The sequence below is a fragment of the Mucor mucedo genome (genome assembly GCF_025094135.1).
Source record: "Mucor mucedo strain NRRL 3635 chromosome Unknown EV154scaffold_167, whole genome shotgun sequence".
NCBI classification, from domain to species: domain Eukaryota; kingdom Fungi; phylum Mucoromycota; class Mucoromycetes; order Mucorales; family Mucoraceae; genus Mucor; species Mucor mucedo.
In genome coordinates, this window is record NW_026252451.1 from 48,132 (window position 1) to 72,601 (window position 24,470).

General features: G+C 35.4%; 8 protein-coding genes across 8 annotated transcripts; 4 read left to right on the plus strand and 4 right to left on the minus strand.

Moving 5' to 3' along the window:
* Positions 1-7,347: 7,347 nt before the first annotated feature.
* EV154DRAFT_86424 (Ribokinase-like protein) lies at positions 7,348-9,150 on the plus strand. Its single transcript, XM_051607814.1, has 5 exons — positions 7,348-7,864; positions 7,937-8,068; positions 8,138-8,393; positions 8,460-8,557; positions 8,617-9,150. Exons 1-5 carry the CDS (start codon positions 7,515-7,517, stop codon positions 9,104-9,106), a joined length of 1,326 nt encoding a protein of 441 aa, XP_051451888.1. The 5' UTR covers positions 7,348-7,514; the 3' UTR covers positions 9,107-9,150.
* Positions 9,151-9,162: 12 nt separating this feature from the next.
* On the minus strand, positions 9,163-10,282 carry EV154DRAFT_527533 (uncharacterized protein). Its single transcript, XM_051603496.1, has 2 exons — positions 10,182-10,282; positions 9,163-10,099 (listed from the first exon to the last, which is right to left on the minus strand). The coding sequence occupies exons 1-2, from the start codon at positions 10,220-10,222 to the stop codon at positions 9,565-9,567; spliced, it is 576 nt and encodes a 191-aa protein (XP_051451889.1). The 5' UTR covers positions 10,223-10,282; the 3' UTR covers positions 9,163-9,564.
* Positions 9,207-9,452, minus strand: EV154DRAFT_395134 (uncharacterized protein; the record flags this gene model as incomplete). Its single annotated transcript, XM_051595174.1, has 1 exon — positions 9,207-9,452. A coding segment is annotated over one exon (246 nt), but the record flags the coding sequence as incomplete, so codon positions are not given.
* A 534-nt stretch (positions 10,283-10,816) lies between the features above and the next one.
* Positions 10,817-12,133, plus strand: EV154DRAFT_473158 (anticodon-binding protein). Its single transcript, XM_051597926.1, has 6 exons — positions 10,817-10,858; positions 10,913-11,021; positions 11,083-11,163; positions 11,221-11,618; positions 11,674-11,839; positions 11,905-12,133. Exons 1-6 carry the CDS (start codon positions 10,856-10,858, stop codon positions 12,003-12,005), a joined length of 858 nt encoding a protein of 285 aa, XP_051451891.1. The 5' UTR covers positions 10,817-10,855; the 3' UTR covers positions 12,006-12,133.
* A 520-nt stretch (positions 12,134-12,653) lies between these two features.
* EV154DRAFT_487027 (uncharacterized protein) lies at positions 12,654-14,621 on the minus strand (the record flags this gene model as incomplete). Its single annotated transcript, XM_051598924.1, has 1 exon — positions 12,654-14,621. The coding sequence occupies one exon, from the start codon at positions 14,619-14,621 to the stop codon at positions 12,654-12,656; it is 1,968 nt and encodes a 655-aa protein (XP_051451892.1).
* Positions 14,622-16,100: 1,479 nt separating this feature from the next.
* EV154DRAFT_86454 (histone-fold-containing protein) lies at positions 16,101-16,924 on the plus strand. The gene is made up of 4 exons (XM_051607816.1): positions 16,101-16,206; positions 16,263-16,352; positions 16,426-16,589; positions 16,663-16,924. Exons 1-4 carry the CDS (start codon positions 16,149-16,151, stop codon positions 16,780-16,782), a joined length of 432 nt encoding a protein of 143 aa, XP_051451893.1. The 5' UTR covers positions 16,101-16,148; the 3' UTR covers positions 16,783-16,924.
* A 549-nt stretch (positions 16,925-17,473) lies between these two features.
* EV154DRAFT_86449 (oligomeric Golgi complex subunit 6) lies at positions 17,474-20,207 on the minus strand. Its single transcript, XM_051607815.1, has 11 exons — positions 19,921-20,207; positions 19,707-19,837; positions 19,453-19,644; positions 19,216-19,383; positions 18,708-19,157; positions 18,577-18,652; positions 18,465-18,521; positions 18,205-18,399; positions 18,060-18,152; positions 17,934-18,002; positions 17,474-17,871 (listed from the first exon to the last, which is right to left on the minus strand). The coding sequence occupies exons 1-11, from the start codon at positions 20,176-20,178 to the stop codon at positions 17,581-17,583; spliced, it is 1,980 nt and encodes a 659-aa protein (XP_051451894.1). The 5' UTR covers positions 20,179-20,207; the 3' UTR covers positions 17,474-17,580.
* Position 20,208: 1 nt separating this feature from the next.
* EV154DRAFT_86490 (uncharacterized protein) lies at positions 20,209-20,862 on the plus strand. The gene has a single exon (XM_051607817.1). The coding sequence runs from the start codon at positions 20,311-20,313 to the stop codon at positions 20,665-20,667; it is 357 nt and encodes a 118-aa protein (XP_051451895.1). The 5' UTR covers positions 20,209-20,310; the 3' UTR covers positions 20,668-20,862.
* Positions 20,863-24,470: the final 3,608 nt, after the last annotated feature.

A 24,470-nucleotide genomic window follows, 5' to 3' on the forward strand; every position in this document is an offset into this window, starting at 1 on the left:
AAATAGTGAACAAGGCAACTCATACAACAATAATAATCAAGGTCCCCACAATAATCAAGGTCACCACAATAATCAAGGTCAAAATAACAATCAAGGTTACTATAACCAACGTAACTACAATAACTATAATAATGGTCAACGCCAAGGAAATTATTCGGGTCAAAATAATAATCAATCCTCTGGTGATAATTCCAAGCCCAACAATACAAGTTTACAAGCATTCAACACTATGGGACAAGTCGCGAATTTAGCCGAATATGATAATTCTCAAATGGTTAATCCCCAGAATGGAATGATTCCTAATCCTTATATGGTGATGACTCCCAATCAAATGACACCTGCTCAAATGATGTATTATAATCAAGCCATGCTGATGAATCCTAATCAACAGATGTTCATGCCTATGCAAAACACTCAAGATCAGTCAAAAAACTATTAAAGTCGATGGAATATAGGCCATCGACTCAAGCTACTTATCTAAATCCTATATCACAACATCATTTAATGCCTGCCGAAAAATCAAAAGTCTCTCGACTTCCTCAAACTGCCCCTTATGGAATATCAAAAGACAACATCATTAAACATAGTAGAACTCGTTCCAGTAGAAAACCTCAAGCTACTGAATCTAACAATAATAACAATACAATCACACCAATGCCAACAAACATTCCCACAGTACAACCTGTACCCACTGTTCAAGCCATTCAACCTGTACAATCAATTCAACCAGTCATGCCAACGCCTATGATTCCTGTCGTACCCATGACACAAGAAGCTCATAATGTACCAATGATACCGGTACCTGATGCTGAAGCTATGGACGTCACAACCGTGCCAGTAAGAAAGGTGAACAAGCGAACTATTAAACAACGTATTGCTGAATCAGGTTATGATGTTACGGAAGATATATTAAACCAACAAGCTGGGATCAAATTTAAACAGTTACTGCATATAATTCCTTCTCTACAAACTCAATATAACAAAGGAAGAAAAAGAATTATCAAACAATTTATCATCTCCAACACGGCGCATTCCTTATCCGCATTCAATAATTTAAACAATGAAGATGAGAGCGTTACCGCCTTGAGATGTACTATGAAAATTGCTGACGTATCGGTGATCACCTTAATCGATTGTGGCGCCTCTAAAACAATAATCACCAAGGATCTTGCCGCTAAATTAGGTTATGCCATTGATGGAGCCTCTACAACCAAGTTTGTTCTGGGAAATAATCAAGAATATGCATCCTTAGGAGTTATATACGATGTGCCTATAAACGTTAATGGATTAATTGTACCCTTAACAGTAGAAGTGTTACCTAACATGCCATATCCCTTGATCATTGGAAATAATTGGCTACAACGAACAAAAGCTATTATTAATTACGACCTCACACAAATGACTGTAACCTATAAAAATCAACAAACCAAGATCAATATATTTTTTAACAAGGAAACACAAGAACCTGTAATCAATATGATGAACAAGAAAAATTCGGCTTTGGATTTTCTCTTACCGGAATATGAAGAATCTGAATCAGATGAAGAAACTGAAGATGAATCAGAAGAGGAAAGTGAATCCGACGATGATGCTGAATTCATGACTATAACCAATGATTTTCACTGTATGACAACCAAGGATGACAGCCAAGTCCATTACCAGGATAATCAAGTACGAATCAAGAAGGAGGGAAAACTCATTATCCCAGCTAAATCCTCAGTCCCCTTAAATTTAAATTTACCCCAGAAAAACAACTTACAATATGTTGAAATAAATCCTTCGTATGAACCCTATTTAATTCTGTCTAAACCCATTCTGGATCCACATGAATATAAATTTCGCGCTCAATTACAAAACATGACCGAAGAACCTATAGTGTTGGAGAAAGGAACTATGATTGCTACCGTTGAAGAAGCTGAAGTCTTATCTACGTATGAAATGAACCCTATACAAGGAAATGAACCTGAACAATTTAATACCATGGAAGAAACCACCTTGTCGGAAGAACAGTTAGAGCAAATTCAGATAGGTGAAACTTCAGACGAATTAAAGTCAAAGTTTTTAAACCTTATATCAAATTTCAAGGATATCTTTGACTGGGATGGTAAAACGTTAGGCCAAACTGATTTAGTATATCACAAGATCATTACAGAAGATGAAATTCCAATTCGAACAAGACCATATAGGATATCGCCTGAAGAATCAGTTGCTCTTAAAGAAGAACTGGATAAACACTGTGCGTTAGGTATTATACGACCGTCGACTAGTCCTTATGCTGCCCCTATTATTCTTGTGAAGAAAAAGGACACGAAAAGTTATCGAGTAGTAATTAACTACAAGAAATTGAATGACAAGACCAAGAAAGATGCATTTCCCTTACCAAGAATTGATGATCTACTTGACCAATTAGGAACTGCGACAGTGTTTTCTGCTCTGGATATGAGAACAGCATTTCATCAAATTCCAATGGATCCTGCTAGCAAAGAAAAGACAGCATTTGTCACCAAATTCGGAACCTATGAATATAACTCAATGCCAATGGGATTATCCAATAGTCCTTCCAGTTTTAGTCGATTAATGATGCTTACCTTTCGAGACCTTCTTAACCAGTGTGTCATATCGTATCTCGATGATCAAAATATTTATTCAAAATCTCATGACCAACATCTACTGGATATTGAAAAAGTATTCCGGTGCATTCGAAGAGCAAAACTAGTGTTGAATCCCTCCAAATGTAATTTTTTTAAGGACTCTCTTGAATTCTTGGGTTACGTAGTATCAAAAGAAGGTGTATCGACCAATCCTGCCAAAGTAGAAAAGCTTCTCAATTACAAACAACCTACTACCGTAACGGAAATCAAAAGTTTTGTTGCTTTGGCTTCGTATTACCGAAGATATGTCCCAGCATTTGCCAGTATAGCTAGACCTTTGCACTGACTTAACAAAAACCAAGAAAGGATTACCCAACGTATGGAATGAAAAAGCTACCAAAGCTTTCGAAGCACTAAAAAAGGCCCTGACAGAAGCTCCCATACTCATGCGACCTAATTTTGATAAGCCTTTTACTTAATGACGGATGCTTCCCGAACAGGTATTGGTGGTGTTCTCAGCCAATACGACGAAGACGGAAAGGAGCGTGTAATTCTATACCTTAGTAGAGGATTAAAACAATCGGAAGAAAACTACGGTGTATCGAAGTTAGAATTACTAGCTGTGAAATGGTGTGTTGAAAAATTGCGTCCTTATCTTTTAGGATCGAAATTTACAGTCTTAACCGATCACTCAAGTCTTCGAGGAATATTGAATAGTACAACTGAACATACTGGAATTCTTGCTAGATGGGTTGCTATTTTAAATGAATATGAATTCGATATTGTATACCGACCTGGTCGTGTAAACGAAAATGCGGATTTCTTCTCCCGTCTCGGATACTAGTATCTCCTGACCCAGAAAGTCATAAAACTTGACTAACGGACTTACTCACTCAAAACAATTTCAAAACACTGGATTACCGGCCCTCACCAAATATTGCAGAGAATATAGATCTCAGCAAAAATTATGTATATAAACACCTTATTCAAAATTCTGTATATATTTCTTTTTCTTTTTCTTTCCAACATTTCACTTTATTTTAACTTCAAGTTACACAAATAATCCAAGAATCAACTCAATATGGATAACCTCAAATATCAACAACTGGTCTATTATTTGGAAACTTTAGAATATCCACATAATACATCTAGTCAACAACGAAAATATCTCAGATTACAATCTAAACATTATTACACCCAGTCACATCAATTATATCGGAAATCACCTACTCGATTAGTACTTCTTCATCAAGATGCTAAAAATGCTTTCCAGATGTATCATAATCACCCGCTTGGAGGTCACTATGCTTATCAAAATACCTATCTCAAGATATCAGAAAAATACTATTGGGATGGAATGATTAAGGACATCAAAGAATGGATTTCAACCTGTCTACGTTGTCAACAAAAAGGAAAAGAAGTAGAACTCGAAAAACCTCATGTGGTTCCCGTTCCGATTAGCCCTTTTCAACAAGTTGCTATGGATATCAAACATGTGGAGACCTCTCGGGGTGGACATCGATACATCATTGTAGCTATTGATTATTTCAGTAAATGGGTAGAAGCTCGAGCTCTAGTGCACGCGAATTCAGTTGAAGTATTCAACTTCTATGTGGATGAAATTATTACACGACACTCTATTTCGAGGATAATAATCACAGACAACGGTAGCCCCTTTAGTAACTTATTAATCAATACTCTCTGTGATCAATTCGGCATCAAACATAAATATAGTTCAGCGTACCATCCTCAAGGAAATGGACTAGTGGAGAGATTTAATCGGACTCTTGGATCTTGCTTAAGAAAATTATCTCCGGAAGAAAAACCTGATTGGCACTTATATCTGACTTCCATTTTATTCTCATATCGGTGTATAACTCAAGCCAGTACTAAATTATCTCCCTTCCAAACACTATATGGTCGTATTCCGCATACTCCGTTTGATAATTTTATGAATCAACAAAATGACACGGAAGACGTATGGAACGAAGAAGAATTCAACAGTAACTTTGAAGTATTCACATCTCATATCAACACTATTCAACATATAGCTCGAGAAAATATTCGTAAAGCCCAAGAATCACAATTAAAGATGGTTAATAAACGGATCCTATCCCGAAACAAATCCGACAAACCCGGTTACTGTGTAGGAGATCTGGTTTTAAAGTACAAAGACATTATTGCCAATAATCTATCAGCCAAATTAGATGATCGATTCGAGGGACCATTTATTATCCAAGAATGTCACAGAAATTCAACTTATATCCTAAAATCGTTAGATGGAGATATTGCACAGCGACATATCCATGGCAACAAACTAAAAATATATAAAGCACCAAAAGTATCCTTCAATCCCAATTATTTCAATCCAATTGACAATCCTGATGGACTTATTAACAACAACAACAATCAATCCTTCTTTTGATGTGGACCGACTCCTCAACGTTCCTTTAAGTAAAGATGAAAACTTAGGATTAATTCTTGGCCTTGTAGAAGTCCCCTTAAAGACAGAAATTCAAAAATTACCTTCACACCAACAAGAGATTATTTTAAAACTCGAAAAAATAGTCAAACTACAAGAAATTCTTAAAAGAGCCACAAGAAAATATGTCAAAACTTTTGTCGATTCTTCCACTCCAAACAATCAACCTTTAACTCTCAAATATCATAACATTTACACAAAAAAATATCATCATTATTTCAAAAATCAAAATTTATTCAAGTATATTAGAAAAGTCGCCGTCAAACAACATTACCAACGTAGGAGTCCTACTTCTTCTAGTGGGGAGGATGTGTAAGAAACCATTTTAACCAAACATAGACATTAATTAAGAGCTTTCAAAGTACGATGGTTACACCATTCTCAAAAACAACTATAAATAACCCCTTCCATTTTTTTAATAAACTTCAGACATATTTTACTCTCACAAAACTTACTATAACCGAGCCATATTTGCTCTTACTTCCTTTTCTTTTTCTTTCTTTCTTTATTTTTATTCTTTCTTTTTTTCTTTTCTTCTTTTTTTATAAAGACTTACTTGAAAACATCTTAATTTATAAGAACCATTCAGTAAATCTCGAGATCCTGTACAGTAAACAACTTTCTTTTGAATAGTAACATACGTACTTTAAACAGTCTCAATAAAAACTCTTCTATATCTACTTTCTCTTTTGTATAAATATATAAGAAAACATCCTTATCTGGAACCATTCTATATATTTCTGACCTTGTGTGAACACCTTCTATTATTTTCTATAATCAGAAACAGTACACACTTTACTCCGTCAAACAAAATCATTTACTTTTATTAAAATTCGTTAAGAAACATCCTTAAACGGAACCATCATAACGTAATTAAGACCCTGTATAGTAAAACAACTCTCTTTTGAAGTACCATTACATACTTAAATCAGTCTTGATAAAAGCTTATCGTTAACCTAATAACTCATACAATATAATCATTGATTCTTTTACGAACTCTTGATTGTTCCTTTCTCTTTCCCTTAATAACAATACGATAACAAAGGTCTAATCAAAACCTATTAATTGATTTGGTGCTCACTTTAAACTCAATCAACCCACGTCTTTATTAAACTCTACGGAACATCCATTTTATAATACTCTTTAGAAGTAACATATGTATACAATACTAAATGTAATAATAATACTTTACTGTTACAAAGTCACATTTAGCACTGTTGAAAAGATATTTTTTCTTTTCGAACCGGGAGTAGACAGTTGATTTCTATCTGGGGTGAAAGGTTTTATAAAAAGGATTGAGCAGTAATCTCCTTTTAAGTTAACGCAGTAATGAGCATTAGTTCAAAGCTGCCTGATCAATGGATGTACTAGTTGCATTAATTTTCACTACACTTAAGATACTTTTTAGCACGATATCAATAATACCTCAAATGATATTATTGTATTCCAAATCCTAAAGAGACAACGGTAAAAGATAAATTCAGACATGACATCATATAGAAACCAACGTGGAAACGAAAGTAAACGTCGATGTCTCTGTGATTTCATGAGATGTAGGTTAATTAATACTAAACAGAATACGCGTGCAGCCAACTATGAAGTAATCTATTTCTAGATGGGATCACGTCAGAAACATAAAAAAGATGCATCGATTTGCAAGCGGTCATAATAAATAAGGTATACCCGGTCATTTTAAGTGGTTGGTTTAGTATTCATTATTTTCATTGCACCCAATACCCATCCATAATGGATAACTTTGAAATATAAATTTATTATTATTATTGATTTACTGTTGACGGAATAAAATCATGTCTAACTTCACACATGATAGGTAATAAGTACCGCCTGCTGCACGCATGGGAAAGTTTAATGCTTAAGGAAAGAGAAAAAGGCATGATGCCTAGAGTATATGCTTGTGAATGACTTTTTTTATTTTGATATGGCCTTGACCCCTATTGATAAAAGACCTTTCCAACCTGGGTCTTCTTAATGTATCAATAAATTAACAGGCATAATTAGGATGATGGTTCAAGAGAAAAAGGTGGAATTCATTCGATTCAAAGTTAAAAATAAAGCATCTTTTTATGCCGACGAATAAAACTGATCTTTTTTAAAGCCAATGCGGGTAATAAAATGATTCTGGTGACTCGCACAAATGATATTTGGAGATGCCTAAATATAAAACAGTGTGGATTAACACAATGTACACATTCACACTCCTGCATAGCTCCTCTTTTTTTCTAGTTTTGGGAGTGTTTCTCTCCTCAATTATATTTTCGGGCAAGTAGAAAGGCAAATAAAAAGTGACACATTTTTAGATCTTTTTTGGTTTAGTGTAACCCCACGTGGAAGAAAGGTATAAATACAGCTCCCCTTTCTTTCAAGCAAGTTGATTTCTTTATCATTTATTTATTTTATTGCACCACCTTCCATTATACAGCATGGTTTTTTCATTCAGCAAAAGAAAGACAAGAAGCAGACTTGTTATTGACGAATGCTCTTCAGGTTCATCCGTTTCAGCGTCAAGATCGAGTTCGTTTGATCAGCCCATGTCACCTGTTTTACCTGAATCTTTGAATTCGAAACTTGTTAATGTACTTGTGGTGGGTCAAGTATACGAGGATACGATCATGACTGTGGATTATTATCCACAAGAGGATACTAAGGTGAGATCAAGCCACACACAGCAAAGACGAGGTGGAAATTGTGTAAACACTGCCGAAGTATTATCACAGTTTCCTAAAATGAATACATCCATTATGTCTGCAGTTGGACCCAAAGAACAATCACAGTACGTGTTCTAATCTAAAACAAAAGAAAGACAATAGAATATGGATGCTGACTTTTTATGTGTCGTTCTTAGTAAACTTATTTCTCAGCTTGAACAAAAGGGTATAAAGACGCATACATGTTTCTATCGTAAATCACCTACTCCTTCGTGTTATATTCTACAATGCAAAGACACTGGTTCTCGAACAATTATTTCTTGCAATACGTAACGTGCAACAAGAATATGATTAAAATTTTTGCTTATAATGTTTGTACTCATATATTAATTATTTAGAACACAAGATATCACCAAGGATGAATTTGCTCGTAAATTTGAAATGAGTAGCATCACAAAGACCATGTCATTTGAATTTGATGCCAGACCAGCCTATTCTTGGGTTCATTTCGAAGGTAGAAATGTGTATGAGACGGCTGCACAGATTGATTGGCTTGAAGCTAAAGCGACACGTGAAGGCTGGAGATCTCAACTCACGATATCTGTTGAATTAGAAAAACCAGATAGGCCTCATATAGATATATTATTAACAAGAGTAATTGTTTCCTTATCAGTTGGATTTATTATTGCATGTGCTAATCTTTTTTTCTGTAAATAATAGGGTGATGTTATATTCTTTTCAAAGCTATATGCAACGAAGCGTGGTTATGATGAAGCCGAAGACTTTTTAAGAGATAATCAAGGCCGTTGTAAACCAGGGTAATATAACACTACATATGAATTGTTAAACAACAACTAATTGGTTGTCATGCATGTAGAGCCATTTTGTTCTGTACATGGGGAGAACAGGGAGCCACATGTCTATGCAAGGGAGAGATCCTTCAATCCTCGGCACTGGCACAAGCGCACGTTGTGGATACAGTGGGTGCAGGAGATACCTTCATAGGGGGAGTTATTTACTGTATGAGTCGCGGACATACATTATTAACTACACTAAAGTTTTCTTGTGAGATGGCTAGCAGAAAGGTAGCACGGTCTGGATTTGATGGTTTGGCAGATACCATGTTTAAGGTGTGGGAAACATCACTTGGAGCAGAATTAAACAGAGCCCATCATCATCCATCGTCTGGTCATGGTCAAATGTTACACTCTAAAAGCTATGAAAATGGATTTCATGGATTTGATTTTGGAACGATATCAAGTAGAAGATCTGGTACGTCACATTTAACACAATCATCTTCGGCTCCGTTATTAAGAAATTTATCAAATAAAAAAGATAAACCTCTTTTAGGCCAGTTCTTTCCTTAGATACACAACATTATACCCTCTACCACTTGTTCATTTAATTAATAAAAAAAAAATGTATTCTAAATATAATTCTTTTTTTTTATTATTGTGATTGTTGCAATTCGTCGTGATAGCTAACTAAATGATAAACAAGCCCTTCCCTAGTAGCATATGCCTTTGTACGTTTACAACCAGAAACAATACATCTATAAGGTTCTTCTCCATGATGTACTTCAACCAAATGTCGAATAACGTGTGTCTTGCGTTTAAATTTCTCTCTGCAGGAAGGGCAAGTGGTCACATCATATACCTCATCCAATTTTTGCTGGAGATGTGGTGATACCTCTTGCTTTCTTAATTTCTTGTTTGATTCTCTTGTTATAGGTGATGATGTACTACATCGATCTGATCTTCGTGGACTAAAGAGAAAGAAGGGAGGAGGGTATTAGGGGTATATGAAGTCTATTTAGGGTTGAAGTCTACCTTTCTGATGTATCCGAGACTAAAGTAACCTTGTGAGCATGTTCCAGATGATATCTTAAACCAGGCTTAGAGGAATAAGCTTGCTCACAGGTAGGGTCCACACATTTGAATGCTTTGTTTCCATGATGTTCAGTTTTGAAATGTAGATCGGCGTCGGACCTTCCAGAGGCCGTATATAAACATGTAGGGCAAACCGTAGGAGGATATGTTTCATCAATCAACTCCATAATAAGTCCTTTTATGTCAACTGATCTGTGTCTACCAGGACCATGGCGTACTTCTGTCTTTTTAGCTACTAATGTCGGATGAGGTTGAACTGGTGCATTGCCATCGATCAAGAATTGATTCACAGTCGAGACACCAGAGTCAGGTGAAGCTCCTCGACTTTGAGTAGGCGTAGTACGTTTATACACAACTCGAGTGGGCTCTTTTCTTGATGATTCAAGGGTATTAGAACGAAGATCATGAATCTCGTTATTCTCATGTCGACTTATCACTGCATGTTTTCTCTTCTTGGAATGCATCCCAGTCCTATTACACATGAATTTAGCCTTTTCTTTTTTTTTTTTTCTTTTTTTTTTTTTTTTTTTTTTTTTTTTATAGGATATTTTACCATGCTTGTGTAGGTTGACTATCGTGAACAGCAAAACTCATTTCAAAAAAGAGCTCTTAATGGTATGTCGTCGAGAAAACAACAACAAAAAATAAGAAAATATTCCTCTCTCTTTTTTTTTTTTTTTTTTTTTTTTTTTTTTCACCAAATCCCAAAAGAGCACAATGGCTCTGTAATTCAAGCGCAGTCACTGGACGGGTTGAATTTGAGACTCTGGAGAATTAAAAAATATCGGATTTTTTTTTTTAAAGTAGTAACTTATGTGTAGGTGCTATGTAAATAAAGGAATTTGGATTACTGCAGGGAGAGTATGTGTTAACCAGACCTTTTTCATTTTTATCAATTGCTGTCACTGATTTATACAAAATTTACATCTGTGTTTAATAGGAACAAATACTTTTAGTTAATCAGAATTTTTCATGCTGTATTTCTCAAGTTGAAATAGACGATCAACATGGGCACTTTCCTCGCTCAAAAGCTTAGAAATGATGGTGTTATTTTTAAGCACGTCCCCCTTCTGCATAAACAAGTCAAATACAACTTTGTTTCAAACTCATCAGTTTCTGCAAAACAAAGTCACGAAAGGGTGATGCTTTTTTTTTTCTTTTTTTTCCATAAAATATAATTTTTTTTTTTTTTTTTTTACACTTTTCAGACAAGTTGACACATTTAAAATGGTAAGGTACTATCAAGTATTGATTAACTTTCATGGTCTAACAATGTAGTATTAGATTCGTAGAAATACTCGTCTTCGTAGAGAATATCTCTATAAGAAATCCCTTGAATCCAAGGAACGCACAATCTATGATCGTAAGCAACAGATCAAGGACGCAGTTGAACGTAAGTGGGGGAATATTGCCGTGGTGAAATTTGACTTGCAATGTACTGAACAATTGAATAGAAGGAAAGCGTTTACCCACCGAATTAAGAGACATGGATAAATCTACAAAGGAAGATCTCGGTTACGATCAAGCTCAAGAAGGTAAGAATAAATCAAAAAAAAAAAAAAAAGAGAGCGGTGGTGTAACCTGTATAATAGCACCTTCCACACATGAGGATGATGAATATGCTCGCGGTGGTGTTTTCGACCCCAAGATTCTTATTACAACATCCAGAGATCCCAGTAGTCGTTTACAACAGTTTTCAAAGGAAATGCGTCTTGTATTTCCCAACTCTCAACGTATCAACCGTGGTGGACATGTTATGAAGGAAATTGTCGATGCTTGTAGAGCCAACGAAGTGACAGATTTAATTGTATTGCATGAACATCGTGGTCAACCAGATGGTATGATTGTCAGTCATTTCCCCTATGGCCCCACATGTTACTTTTCTTTACATAACGTTGTTCTTCGTCATGATATTAAGGATCAAGGAACAGTGTCTGAGGCATTCCCTCATTTAATATTCGAAAACTTCAATTCCAAATTAGGTGCCAGAGTAAGTCTTGATATCAATCTATAATCCATACGTGTATTAAATCGATTTATTGTAGATTACCAATATCTTAAAATTCTTATTCCCTGTTCCAAAAGACGATACAAAGCGTGTCATGACATTCTCGAACGATAATGATTATATTTCATACAGACATCATGTTTATGTTAAAGCAGCTAACCAAGTCGAATTGGCCGAAGTTGGTCCTCGTTTTGAAATGAGACGTAAGTGAAAGATAAGCTGCTGGCATAAACATCGCTCTTACTAAACCCCATTCTTCTTTAATTAGCTTATGAGATCAGACTCGGAACAGTAGATTTAACAGACGCAGATGTAGAATGGCAATTGTCAGCCTTTACCAGAACAGCTGCAAAGAGACAAGAACTTTAGATATTTCCTTTGCAACCACTCAACCTCCCCAACCTTCCTTTCCGTGTACAAAATAAAAATAATCTTGTTAAAAACAACTGTATATCTTTTTTAGTGGCAGCTCAATAAACAGGTTGTGATAAATAGGATATACTTTTTACTTGGCGGGCGTTTAACGCCTGATGCTTTATATTAATGTTCTAGTCGACTCAATGTAAGAATAACTCACACACACTAAGCACGCTGAGTACAATGAAGCATATCTGCTCAAAGAAGCAGCTATATTACCATATTCGCAATTGATAACATGCATCTATCTTGATATCATCCACCACTTTACCTTGGCTAAAGTAAACTGCAATACAAAAATGCGTATCTTATGAAAAAGGCTGCTTCTTGGAGGCTGTGTGTACCCCTACTCGAGCTCTTTCTATAGAGTGGAATATATAATTTTTCCTCAACAAATCGTACCCTAAAAGAAATAAGGTGCATTATTTTATCTTATCTTTTTTTCCCTTATATATTTTATTGCATTAGTATGTTGTTGCCTTCTTGATAAACCTAATACGAGTGTAGAGTCACATAATTCGAATACAAAAAAAAAAGCGATTTCAAACAATGATTTATTGCAATACATGTAACTGACAAAAAAAAAAAAAAAACTAGAAACTACAACCTAAAGCACCCACTAAATCCTTTTAGTATTTGGTCTCCTTGAGATCCAAATAAAGTAAAGTTATTTTTCTTAAAGAACCCTTTCTCTGAAAGAGGAGGAGCCAAGACTTTGAGCGCTCTTCCGTTATGGATCATGGTAACTCTTTCAATCGATGTATGCCAAATAGTTAATTCGGGTAAACACACTGTTTCCTCAGGAATATTTGCTGGTTGTATGTTTCCTACAAGACATCTAAAGTCTCGTTCTTCACGCTTGGCTTTTGTGTTGTAAAATCCCATCTTTATATAGAAAGGCGACTCTTCCTGATCACCTATAACGAATTCAAATACGAGCTCTTTTAAACGTCTTGCCTTGATAAAGTCAAGTAAGGACTCTGTCAAATTCTCCTCATCGATTCCCTGTAATACCAGTTTGTTGAGACCAGGCATTAAAGAGATAAGCTCGTATAAAAGTGCTTGACTGACTGTGCCAAAATGAATGTTCAACATCATGGACTTGGGTTGAGTTTTACCAAACACTTTGACTTTCTTTTGCTCGGGAATATTAATGGTCATTTCTCTTTGGGATCTTCCAACAATTAAAACAATTGTTTCAGCTTTTTTACAATGCTTTAGAACAAACTTCAAGACCTTGGACAAATCGTTTCGCGCGACACGGATGGTTACATGCCTAATTTTGGTAGATAAAAGTTGACCATCAGCAAAATTGGTGGTTAATATGTTGTGTTTTGTTTTACAAAAGTAGTCGGTATCAATGGTTTGGTGGAAGGACAATGAGTCGTTCGTTATAATCGTATTGATTTCTGATATTTGTTGGAAATCATGTTCTTTCTTTCTGACAACTAATTCAACATTCAATTTATATTGATCGAATTTACGGTTGCCTTGTAAAGCATGCAAAAACTTGACGAGGCTCTCCTTCTGAATTTCATTTTTAACCTCTTTTGATTGATGTACTAATCTGATGGGCTTATTAAGGTTGGTATAACCTTGTTTGACACGAATGACTAGGTTTTTGGCTAGACTTAAATGGTGTCCAAATCTCTTGACTTTTTGCATATTGATTTCACCGGCCCAGTATTTGAAGGTGTCAACATGGTCTAACAAGATCTCACATTTTTCCATTTGAGCAGTAGGAACAACTTCTGTGATATATTTCATCTGGTGCTTGTCTAGCGAAGGCAAGGAGAGTGACAAAGAATTCAGTTGGGTGTTGGTTCTAAAGTCAGGATATATTTTAATGGGAACTTTATTGATACATGACGATGGGTGATGCTTCAAATGTGATGCCATGGTATCTTTCATGCCGTCACAGATGTAGTCAAAAGAACGCAATTTAGGACAAGCTGTAAAGACCTCGGCGTATATTGACAGTGCGTTAATTCTATCTTCAGTGTGGTAGTGTAGCGTCAAATGGGATAGTTTTCTAAACATGGCTAATACTTGCAAATAGTTCAAACCTCGTTGATCACCAACATTAAATTTTTTGATTGGGTCTAACAGTTCAATGTGTCTTAAAGTCATTCGAAACGTATAAATAGCACCGAGATAGTAATCTTTGACACGGGTGCTGTTTACTGGAGACAAAGTATGCTTACTAAACACTCTGATTTCCTCCAAAATGTTCAGGGCTGTTCCTGATTTGATATGAGTCAAGTTGTGTAGATAAGGTACGGGATCATTGCTTTGAGATACATCTAAACACTTTATAAATGGGAAATAAGAGACGATCGTACCCAAAAGCTTATGGGGATTCTTTAGCATGCTTGGATTGTCATTGTGGATAGTCAATGTTTTGACAAGATAACCATGGCTTTTCAAATTGGCATCATCGGGGCCTTCAGTTTTAAATAAAAGGGACTCCAACATTAACAGATTTTCTTGTGTCAAAACCAGGTGATTGTAATAGAGACTGGACGAAATGTTGTACCAGCTTTTTTTGAGTATCATGCATTGAAACATTGATCTTCGAGGTAAAAACTCACGATACGGCTCAGAATTTCATGCGGCAATTGTGATATGTTCATGCTACGGTAATTCCTTTAATGATAAAATGATGCAAACAAAAACAAAAAAAAGTCATGAATTAACCGATAGGATTTTATAGCGTGTTGTATAATGAGCCATGCACCCTTTATTAAAGTTATGCGTACATTAAATAAGCTCTGACAAAGACAACAGAAGCTCTTTGTTCGTTACGATTGTGCATTAACTTAATCAGGAGAACCGTTGTGACTTTAGTTTTGTCACACTCTGAACAGAAAAAAAAGGCCGTGCGTTCCTCAATGATGCTAATGTTGATTATTTATTTTTTTTAGCTGTGTTTGGGTTGATTTATCATTGTTACCATTAAGCTTTCTGAACAAAAACATGAATATCATATGATACAGCATCTACAAATTTTTCTTACTATTACAAATATTGAGTGCTTTCCAATATAATTGCTAATAAAACTGATACGTATTTAATACCGATGACATATTGTTATCACTCATTGCGGTAGCTAAACTGGATTTCAGCTACCACAAGATAAATTCATGATCAACTAACTTCGACTCTAGTGTTTTTTTGAGCATTTGTATCGAATCTTTATGTATTCCAACCAGGGTATCATCATTTAACGTAATTGATGTAGAGCAGCTAGAAAAACAACAGTGTCATAAAAGGAATCTTTTTTTTTTTTTTTTTGAATAAAAACGTGTTGATGTAGAACGATGACACAAATAAACAGAAGAACATTTTGGAATCAGAAAAAAAAAATGTCTTTGGATTAATTTAAGAAAGCTCAACTGCATTTGTAGTTTCAAGGTGGTGAGAAAGCGATATGTGATAGATCGAGACCGCGTGGTTATGGCTCTGTTTTGTACTTGACCCAGAGTTTTCTATTTTTAACATAGCCTAGATACGATAACTCTTTTCAGGTTCTCTGCTTTTAATCACCAGATCTAAGAACACATGATAAATTCTCTATTGTGAATGAAAAACAAAGGGGATGCTGAATGAATAATAAAAACTTTTTGATAAGTAATTGTAACTGTCAAAGATAATGAAGACGGCTGAGGGATTAATTGTATACATATGGCTTTAATACGTGAAGTAATACAACGCTGAAGTAACACAGAAATGCTTAATAACTCCCATAATCAAGCCGTGATTTCATAGTTATATATGCAGGTCAATAAAAATATCGTTTTACTGTGAGTATAGTAGATGAATGACGTTGAACATTCCGTTTATTGACAATTTAAATGAATTATTTCCTTTCCAAGTCCTTTTGCAATCAAGATGTGTATGATGTCTCCTTTTAAAATCCCCGCAAACCAAAAAAAAAAAAAAAAAAAAAAAAGAAAAAAAGTGACACCAAATAGCTAATGAAAGCCACCGAATTTGGGGTCACGAAATGTCCTTGTTTGGGAGGCAGAAATATAAAGAACCGATTTTCTTCTCTCTCTCTTTTCTTTTTTTTGTATGCCCTATAGTTTCTATTAAATGAGTGATAACGAACGTTCTGGGCCAACCGGTGATGATGAGCTTTCTCTTCCTAAAGGTAAAGAGTTAAGCGCTATTGTTCTTTTAGTTCTTTGTTCTAATCTTTAAATATAGCTACTGTGCAAAAGTTAATCAATGAAATGATGCCGGACGATATTATTTGTTCTAAAGACACACGCGATCTGTTGATAGATTGTTGCGTCGGTAAGTTTTTTTTTTTTGTAGTAGTAGTAGTGTTGTCTTATAGGCTTCTTGTATTTACTTTGGCGTTTAATAGAGTTTATTCACCTAATTGCTTCTGAGGCAAACGAGATTTGTGAAAAGGAGACTAAAAAGACGATTGCAGGTGAGCACGTTGTTGCTGCGTTAAAGACACTTGGCTTTGAAGAGTATGTAGAGGAAGTGGACGATGTATTCCAAGAACATAAGAAACAACAAAAGGTAAAAAAAAAAAAAAAAAGCATATATGATGTATGTGAAATGGTGGGTTTTTAATTCAGTGTATCATCTTTAGGACCGAGATAAGAAGAGCACCCGATTAGAAAATACTGGTATTTCAGAAGAAGAATTACTACGACAACAAGAATTACTCTTTGCTCAATCGCGTATCAAGTTTGAGGCACAACAACAATAAATCCTTTACTTCTTTTCTGTGTACAGTTTTTTTTTTTTATTCCTCCTCCTTCCCACTCACACAAACACACCACTTTTCATTCCACCGTATATATAAATAATATAATCCACATTTCAAAAAACACAAATTCTTAATTCAAAATATTTCTTGTGGTTTTAAATCAACGTGTATGAAGTTGCTATTGATGAATTGTACATACGCTATTTTCAGAAACATTGCGCATAAGCGTCGGCAATTCCTTTTTTTTTCTCCGTGCCAATCTCGTTGTCCCTGTTCGAATTGATTTATAAAATATGTATTTCTTCAAAAACATGGTGTACAATTATAATCAGATTTAATTATACCACTCCTCTTTAAATACCTCTGTTTTGAATATAACAAGTTTTTGGGTTAGGCATCTCAAACATTCTGGGTACATTTATTATGGGCACCGCTGTCAACCGTCCGGGCGCAGACGCCAGCTGCTTGCTTGCATAGGATATTCGCAGAGAGTGTTAGCACAACACACATTATTACGTCGATGCGACCTTGGTTGTTCAATTGGCTTAAGCATAGGTAGAAACATACATAGGAAGATACACACATTTATACTCTCCATACTCAATACAGTGTAACCAATAAAATTACCTCCTTCAGCTTAAGCGTAGCTTTACATCTGACTGTATCATACAAAAGGTATGTAAACTTTTTATTTCCTTGTTGAATCCTTACAGCTGAGATTAGATCAACTTCTGCTGTATACAAATAACGGTAATTTCCCCCTCTTATTGTGATGAATTCATATGGATTAAAACTTGTTTAAAGAGCAAATGAAAAAATAGCTTCCATGTCTTGTATGGTTCTAGGTAAAATAGCGTCTGGATTTTCATATCCGTTGTTGGGATCCTGTATTTGTCTGCTGATTTCACGGTATGTATCTAATAATAATCGAATTGCACCTGATTGTACTTGTTGACAGTGCTGTGTAGAAGAAAGCTTTTCCAGTTGTGGTGAAACATCCGCGCTCATCAAAACTAAGAATGAGTCAAATTTGGCCATGGCATTGGTAAGCGACTCTGCATCCATATTAGGTAATGAAGACAGAGGGGTCTACAAAATAAAGTATGTAAATATTTGCATGCATTTTGGAGAAACATGTCATAATAATTTACCTTGGGGTCCTTGGTGCTGATTGCCTCGGTAATTTGTGTCAATCCAGCTTGTTTTAACAATTGTTGGTACTATATGCATATGCTTAAAGTTAACATTTAGTTACTTCATTCGTGTCTATAATATACCTCTTCAGAAGCCATCTCACTTAAGAGATCATTCATGCGTGCCGTAACATTTTCTCTCTTTTGCTTGGTGAAGGAGTAAGGAACCATAACATTCTGCTTACATGTGATTAGTTTGAGGAATTGATTTCAGCATGTAATAACTTACGTTTATGTGATACAAACAATTGACCATGTATATATCTTGATCAATCTTGTTCATCCTGCTTACAGACAGCTCACATGTATTTAATAATGGTTCAATAATCGCATCCAAAGTCTCTGCAAAATCGAATTCTGGAAATCCCTCGGTGTTATTGGTGGCCACAATCAAAGATGAATCATATGATGCCAGAATTTCTTTCTATCACACTAGATTTTAGTATACCTGGGTCAAAAAAAAAACCTCCAAATTTTCTTTTTTTTTACCAACTGAATTGTCATATCTCTCACTGTAGGCGCAATTGATAGACTGCGGCTCGGTGGCTAGTTTGTTAAGAAATAAATAAATATGAACAACGTATATTATCTCCCTTTATACCTCTGTTGATTGCATCAATCTCTCTGCTTGTGCATTCAATGTCTTAAAAAAGTACTTGTACGCAAGCTCTGTCATTCTGTGTTATACCTGATAAGTAAAACCACTTTATATAATCAAGCACATCCACTTACTCATACAAGACTTTTTCTAAAGTCGCACTCTTTCGCATTAATTTACACAAAGTCACGGTATAAAACTGGATCAAATTAGCTACTTTGTAAGAAGTAATAGCGCCAGGCTGTAATAACAAGACTTGCTCCATACGTGACTTTAAGGGTCTACAAGTACCTTCCATTGCACAATCTAATAAATCACCGATGGTATCTGCCACACGCACAGTGATACCGCTCAAATCCTCATATTTCTCGACGTTCCGTTGGAATAAACTTTCTAACATTTCTTTTTCTCCTGCACACGCTTGATGTACCCACGCCAACATATCGCCAATATATCGAAGTGGGTCTGGTGCTTGTAGTTCGATAGGTCTGGGTGTTCCGCCTGGTCCGCCTCTTGTCAATGCATTGATAAATGCCCTTGCTACAGCGTCGTGTCTCGCTGATGCAATCTCGTCCAAGATTGTTCTACATCCCTTTGTTTTAGCACAGGTACTCTCTTTCCACACATATAAATTGAACTTACTGGAATAATACTGGTCTTAGCATTAATGCACGAAGAGCTTTGGTCATCAAGGAGCTCACGTCGATACTATCACCGCCAAAGGATGTCCTGCTCTCGTACTGTGTCCATTTGTATAATTTGTCATAGGCATTCTCTTGTATCACAGCCATAGATTCCATAATTTCTCGGCTATGATTAAAAAAAAAAAAAAGTTAATTTACCAAAATGGATTGGCTGTTCTTTTTTTTTTTTTTTTACCCGGCTGTTTGGTTTTTTGTGGTAAGCAGTAATTGACAATCACTATGGATTTGTTGAAGATGATTTAAAGCGTCAAAGAATTCATTATTGATAGGTTCAGAAGGGACACTTAATATTCTTATTTCGGTCTCGTTTAAGGTGAATTTTTCCAGGAACCTGTCTGCTACAACGATTTGAGTTGAACAGGCAGAGCTAACGACAGTGGGTGTTACATAAAAAAAAAATAAAAAAAAAAATAAAAAGGTGGTTTTTACCTATGTTCCTGCATAATATCAGCTTGTTCAATCATATCAGCAGTTTGAGATTCTGCATTAATTAATCTTTGCTTCATGTCTTTGCAGACATTTTCCATTTGTCCCATTTGAGTTTCAAGACATTCGAATTGCTTATTCAAGTAAATAAAAAAATAGAAATAAAGGGGGGGGTCAGCTTTATCCTTTTCATTGGGGGAAAAAAAGGGGTTGTTACTTTGACGACTTTCTTAAAAGCAGATAAAAACTTCTTATTGGTTTCTATTTCCTTCTTTTCAATGGTGCCACGCAAGTTTCTTCTCAAGTTGGATTCATCCAGGTCGGGAATGTTGGAAAGTGAAGTTAAAGCAGCCTTTATTTTGGCATCTTCGGAAGCAGAAGAGTTCAAAACTTTGCTTAACTTCGAAGCAAGAGGTTTGTTGGGTTTATTCGAAATCGATAATGATGGTGAATCGGGTGTCTTGGCTAACTCCATAATTCTATATTCTTTTTTTTTTTTTTTGAAAGAAGATACAGGCTCGATTTTCCTCAGGTTGATGGAGTATCACGAAATTCGTGGTCACAGTCTACCGACGTGTCACTTTTCGATACTGCTCAACCATATATTATGCACTATTTGCTTTGGCCCGTACGTATATATATATATATATATAGCACACGTTGCTTTAAGGTACTGCTTTCTTGTTTTATAAGACTTTACAGACGTACTTGCAGCCTGCTCAAGTGCCGCGTTATTCCATTGACAGTCAGTGTAATTTTTAAAAAAGCGCTTACTGTCCTCTCTACTTTAGCGATCAAGATAATACCAGTCAGTTGCTGGTGTTGTAAGCCTTTAGTAAAAATACTAATCTTGATAGGTATGTTTCCTAGCTCATACTCTATATATGCATTTCTGCTAAATTTGTTAGGTTGGTTTAGCATGTGGTATAATTGTGATTGGCTGGCTTATGTAATCTATCGATAAATTTATAAGGAGGAACGAAAAGAACGGTTTAATAAATAAAAGAAAAAGATCTATTGGAAGAACGAATTTCATCTGGTCTGACAGAATAAAAAATAGCGAAGAAATCCTTCTAAATAAGAAAGGATTAATAGTCAAATTCAAATTCAAATTCAAAAAAAAAAAAAAGTAAAATAGGAATTGACAAATTGATGTGTGAATACGTTTATGATAATAAAGAATGAATCTCTGATTATCTGTGCTTGCATGAACAGTTCAGGATCAAAAGATCTAGACAACCAATTTACGCCTTGTTTCTATAATGTTTAGGCATACATATGTTGATTGCGCTTGAATCAATGGGTCTCGCTACTGCTACTTTTAGAATAACAAGGAACCCCGTGTCGACAGGAAGATTTAATGACTTTATTATTGGTAGTCATAGGAACGGTGTGTAAGGGCAAAGTTTTATTGAAAGCTGTACCTACCCTTGAAATGTTAGTTTTAACATTACCTATTTACAAAATATAATAGACTTGATTTTGAGCTCTAAAAAAAAATTTGTTAAAGAATCACGACCTCCTGCTTCACGAAAAACAAGGGCTGGGACCATAACGAATAGTCAATCTAAAGCCAACTCAAATAGACCTATAACTAATATCAAAGTCAGTACGCCTGTAGCAGCTACAGAAGATAACACGTATAATACAGGAAGAAATCCGTTACCCTCTATTCCTGTTCCACCACCACGCAGCCCAACTATGCCATCCTTACCTGTTTATAAGGCAATCTACACTTTTGAGTCTCAAGAAGACAGCCAGCTACATTTTCAGATAGGTGATACAATGCAGATTATAGAGAAATCTGACAATGGTAATAATATAAGGAGGGGATTTTGAAAAAGAGGGGAGACTTAAAGTTTGAATAGGTTGGTGGTTTGCTCGAATTAAGGACCGAGAGGGTTGGGTGCCCAGTAATTATTTAGAAGAGTGTCTTAAGCCAAGACCACCCCCACCCAGAAAATTCGTTCCCCTAATAAACTATCACAAAGCAGTATACAGAGTAGGTTCTTTCTGTCGGATTTGACAAAAATAAATAAATAAAAAAAAGGGGAAGCAAATAGTGTTAAGCAGCAGTTCTGATGAGCGCTGCAAAAGGTGGCTGTTATAAACCTGACTTTATGAAGCATTTGTCTACTTCCTGGTTAAAAGTGGGGCATCTTCATCTTACTCATGCACTCACAGTGTAGAAGAACTTGGAGAGCTTGCAGATTTTGAAGTTGAGCTTTACATTGTAGACTTCCCACTAAAGAACTTGCTTCATCGTCTAAATTCCTTCAATTCAGTTAAGTGTTGGCTAGTGCTTTCGCTCTTGACCAGTGAAGTTGTCCGTTTGTGTGTCCGTTAGATCTAAATGGGTTTCTTTAAACGTTTTTTTATTCTTCTTGCCACCCAGATTTTCATTGATGACGAGCTTTATTAAAACTATTTTTCCTGCTTCTGACACTCGCGTCAAGTTTATGGTAAACGTTGGGTGAGCTACTCTACTGTATTGATCACTATCTATTTTATTTTTTTATGTAAGACAACAAATGAAAAGACTATTTTAATATTTAAAAAGCACATGTTTTATTTAAAGAACAAAAAAAAAAGAGATACACACTAGCCACTCTACAAAAGAAGAGTGTTGCCCGGGAATGGCCGCGCGGAGGCTTGTATCTATGCATTCCCTTCTCGAATCTTTTATTTATAAGAAAAGACGAGAGCGTAAAGAGCAGAAAACCTAAAAAAAACCATACTGATAAGCAGTAGATTACCTTAATTTTGAGAAACTTGCCCCATTATACAAAAAGTATACAGCATCTTTATGGCGGTATAGAAGATGTATAGAAAATCAATAGCGGAAACGGACATGATACACCCCAACGATCACTACAGGATTTATGATGCCGGTAAAGGGGACGCAACACCCACGGGAGAATTTTCCTCACAGCCACAAGATCCAACAACCCACATACTCCCTCCGGTTTTAGACACTTACCCCATTCACATCAAGATATACCATGCAACACTGAAAAGCTCACCAGAAGGTCCCCCAAAGATACTAGACGTCTCCAGGTCCCAAAGAGTTCTCTAAAAGATTACTCGCCAGCACATCACTAAGTATAGGCGCCGTTATTAAGTGATGATCGTCTCAAACTTTTTCTAAAAGTTAAAATCTGTCTGTCTTTTATACCTTTTTTTTTGATTTTTTTTGATTTTTTGTTTATCTGTTTCAGCCAAGAAAATAAAATCTCTTCATGCGAGAGAATATTAATTCATTATGACATCAGATAAACAAAGAGTATAGCTTTTGATAAATGTATACAAGTAAAAGCTTACTCTCAATGATGAAAATCCTACAATCATGATGCACTTGCATCTTTTTTCTTTTGCATGGATAGCGTTTTTATTGTAAAAGATGTTCATTTTCTTTTGAAAATTGTTTATGTTTTGTTTACATATTGCTGTAAATAAAATTATCTTACTCCCTACTTTAGTCTACTTTTTTTTTTTTTTTTTGTGTATCAATAAACATATTCCCTCAATTATAGGGTTGTCAAGATGATCGATCTGTTTCAGCATAGCATTTCGATCATCTTTTACTAGCTAATAGAACGTAGAAAGTGAATTACAGGCAGCCCATAGATATAGGACTGAGTGACAGCATAAAAGGACAATAGATGACATGAATAACACACGCATGAATAGACTTTTAAAAGTAAAGTGTAACATCAAAAGCCAAATTATAGTTGACCAATCGCATTTCAAGCAACTTGTCTGGAATAGAATAATTAAACCAGTGTCGTGTTTTGAGATTATAGATTGCCTTTATCAAAAAAAAAAAAAGTCTGGTTTTACATTTTTTAACAGTAATGCTCTCCTGTCGCTCCCATTTACCCTTACATGACTCAAAAGCAACAGCAATATTTCTACTACAAAGACTCATGCTTTCCAACATATTCGTTGCTATTTACATTAGACGTATACACTCGCGATTATTTTCAATGTACTTTAAACAAGAACCTAAAAAGTACATGTCTTGCAATGTCAAAGTCTATATCTTCGTAAAATCTCTTTTGGCTACACCTATTTTGACAAAAAAAAAAAAAAAAAAAAAAAAAAAAAAAAAAAAAGATAATAGAAGATAAGGCCCAGCTTCATGAATGTATTTTACCAGTGTTTATGAGTTATAGTACGAAGTACATTCTATATGTTCAGTATGTCTATAAGTCAAGTTTCAATATAAATTCAGAAGTACTGTCACAAACTGCTTATACACTAGTGTATGGAGATGTAAACAACGTAGAAAAACTTAGAGTACAGAATATCAAGTCCCGTGTTTGAGTAATTACTTGGTAGCCTAGGTTTAAGAGTGGCGCAACATTGGCAAAGGTTACTACAACAGTATTTCTTGCGTATTTGTGGGAAGGAAAAGGCAGTGTCAACGCGCACCCTAGGTGTCGTTTTTTGTTTTTTTGAAGAATCTAGTTACATGGTCTTGAAGACCATACCCTTTTACCCTGAGTACAATATTATGGAGCTTCTCAAATAGATTACATTGGATGAAACAACAACTGTTCTATTAGTTTTGTCCATCCAGTCGCAAATTTATTTGATAAAACGCAAATGAGAAAAGAGAACCTGATTTTGCCACCTCACTGAAGATTGCTCTACAAACAAAGGAGTGGCGCTTCGCAGGAAAATATAGGCTACGTAGAATAATGGGTATTGTTCTTTTACGAATCATTTGATGGATGTTGTAAAAATGCTGATGATGAGAAACAC

Coding starts and splice junctions, on each gene's coding strand:
- EV154DRAFT_86424 (XM_051607814.1), top strand. CDS start 7,515: ATGGTTTTTTCATTCAGCAAAAGAAAGACAAGAAGCAGACTTGTTATT. Junction 7,865..7,936: donor GGACCCAAAGAACAATCACA/GTACGTGTTCTA, acceptor TGTCGTTCTTAG/TAAACTTATTTCTCAGCTTG. Junction 8,558..8,616: donor CAAGGCCGTTGTAAACCAGG/GTAATATAACAC, acceptor TCATGCATGTAG/AGCCATTTTGTTCTGTACAT.
- EV154DRAFT_527533 (XM_051603496.1), bottom strand. CDS start 10,222: ATGAGTTTTGCTGTTCACGATAGTCAACCTACACAAGCATG. Junction 10,100..10,181: donor AGTCAACCTACACAAGCATG/GTAAAATATCCT, acceptor CATGTGTAATAG/GACTGGGATGCATTCCAAGA.
- EV154DRAFT_473158 (XM_051597926.1), top strand. Junction 11,022..11,082: donor GATCAAGGACGCAGTTGAAC/GTAAGTGGGGGA, acceptor ACAATTGAATAG/AAGGAAAGCGTTTACCCACC. Junction 11,164..11,220: donor TTACGATCAAGCTCAAGAAG/GTAAGAATAAAT, acceptor CCTGTATAATAG/CACCTTCCACACATGAGGAT.
- EV154DRAFT_86454 (XM_051607816.1), top strand. CDS start 16,149: ATGAGTGATAACGAACGTTCTGGGCCAACCGGTGATGATGAGCTTTCT. Junction 16,207..16,262: donor TGAGCTTTCTCTTCCTAAAG/GTAAAGAGTTAA, acceptor CTTTAAATATAG/CTACTGTGCAAAAGTTAATC. Junction 16,590..16,662: donor AACATAAGAAACAACAAAAG/GTAAAAAAAAAA, acceptor TATCATCTTTAG/GACCGAGATAAGAAGAGCAC.
- EV154DRAFT_86449 (XM_051607815.1), bottom strand. CDS start 20,178: ATGGAGTTAGCCAAGACACCCGATTCACCATCATTATCGATTTCGAAT. Junction 19,645..19,706: donor GATATTATGCAGGAACATAG/GTAAAAACCACC, acceptor CACTGTCGTTAG/CTCTGCCTGTTCAACTCAAA. Junction 18,522..18,576: donor GATTGATGCAATCAACAGAG/GTATAAAGGGAG, acceptor TTAACAAACTAG/CCACCGAGCCGCAGTCTATC.
- EV154DRAFT_86490 (XM_051607817.1), top strand. CDS start 20,311: ATGCACTATTTGCTTTGGCCCGTACGTATATATATATATATATATAGC.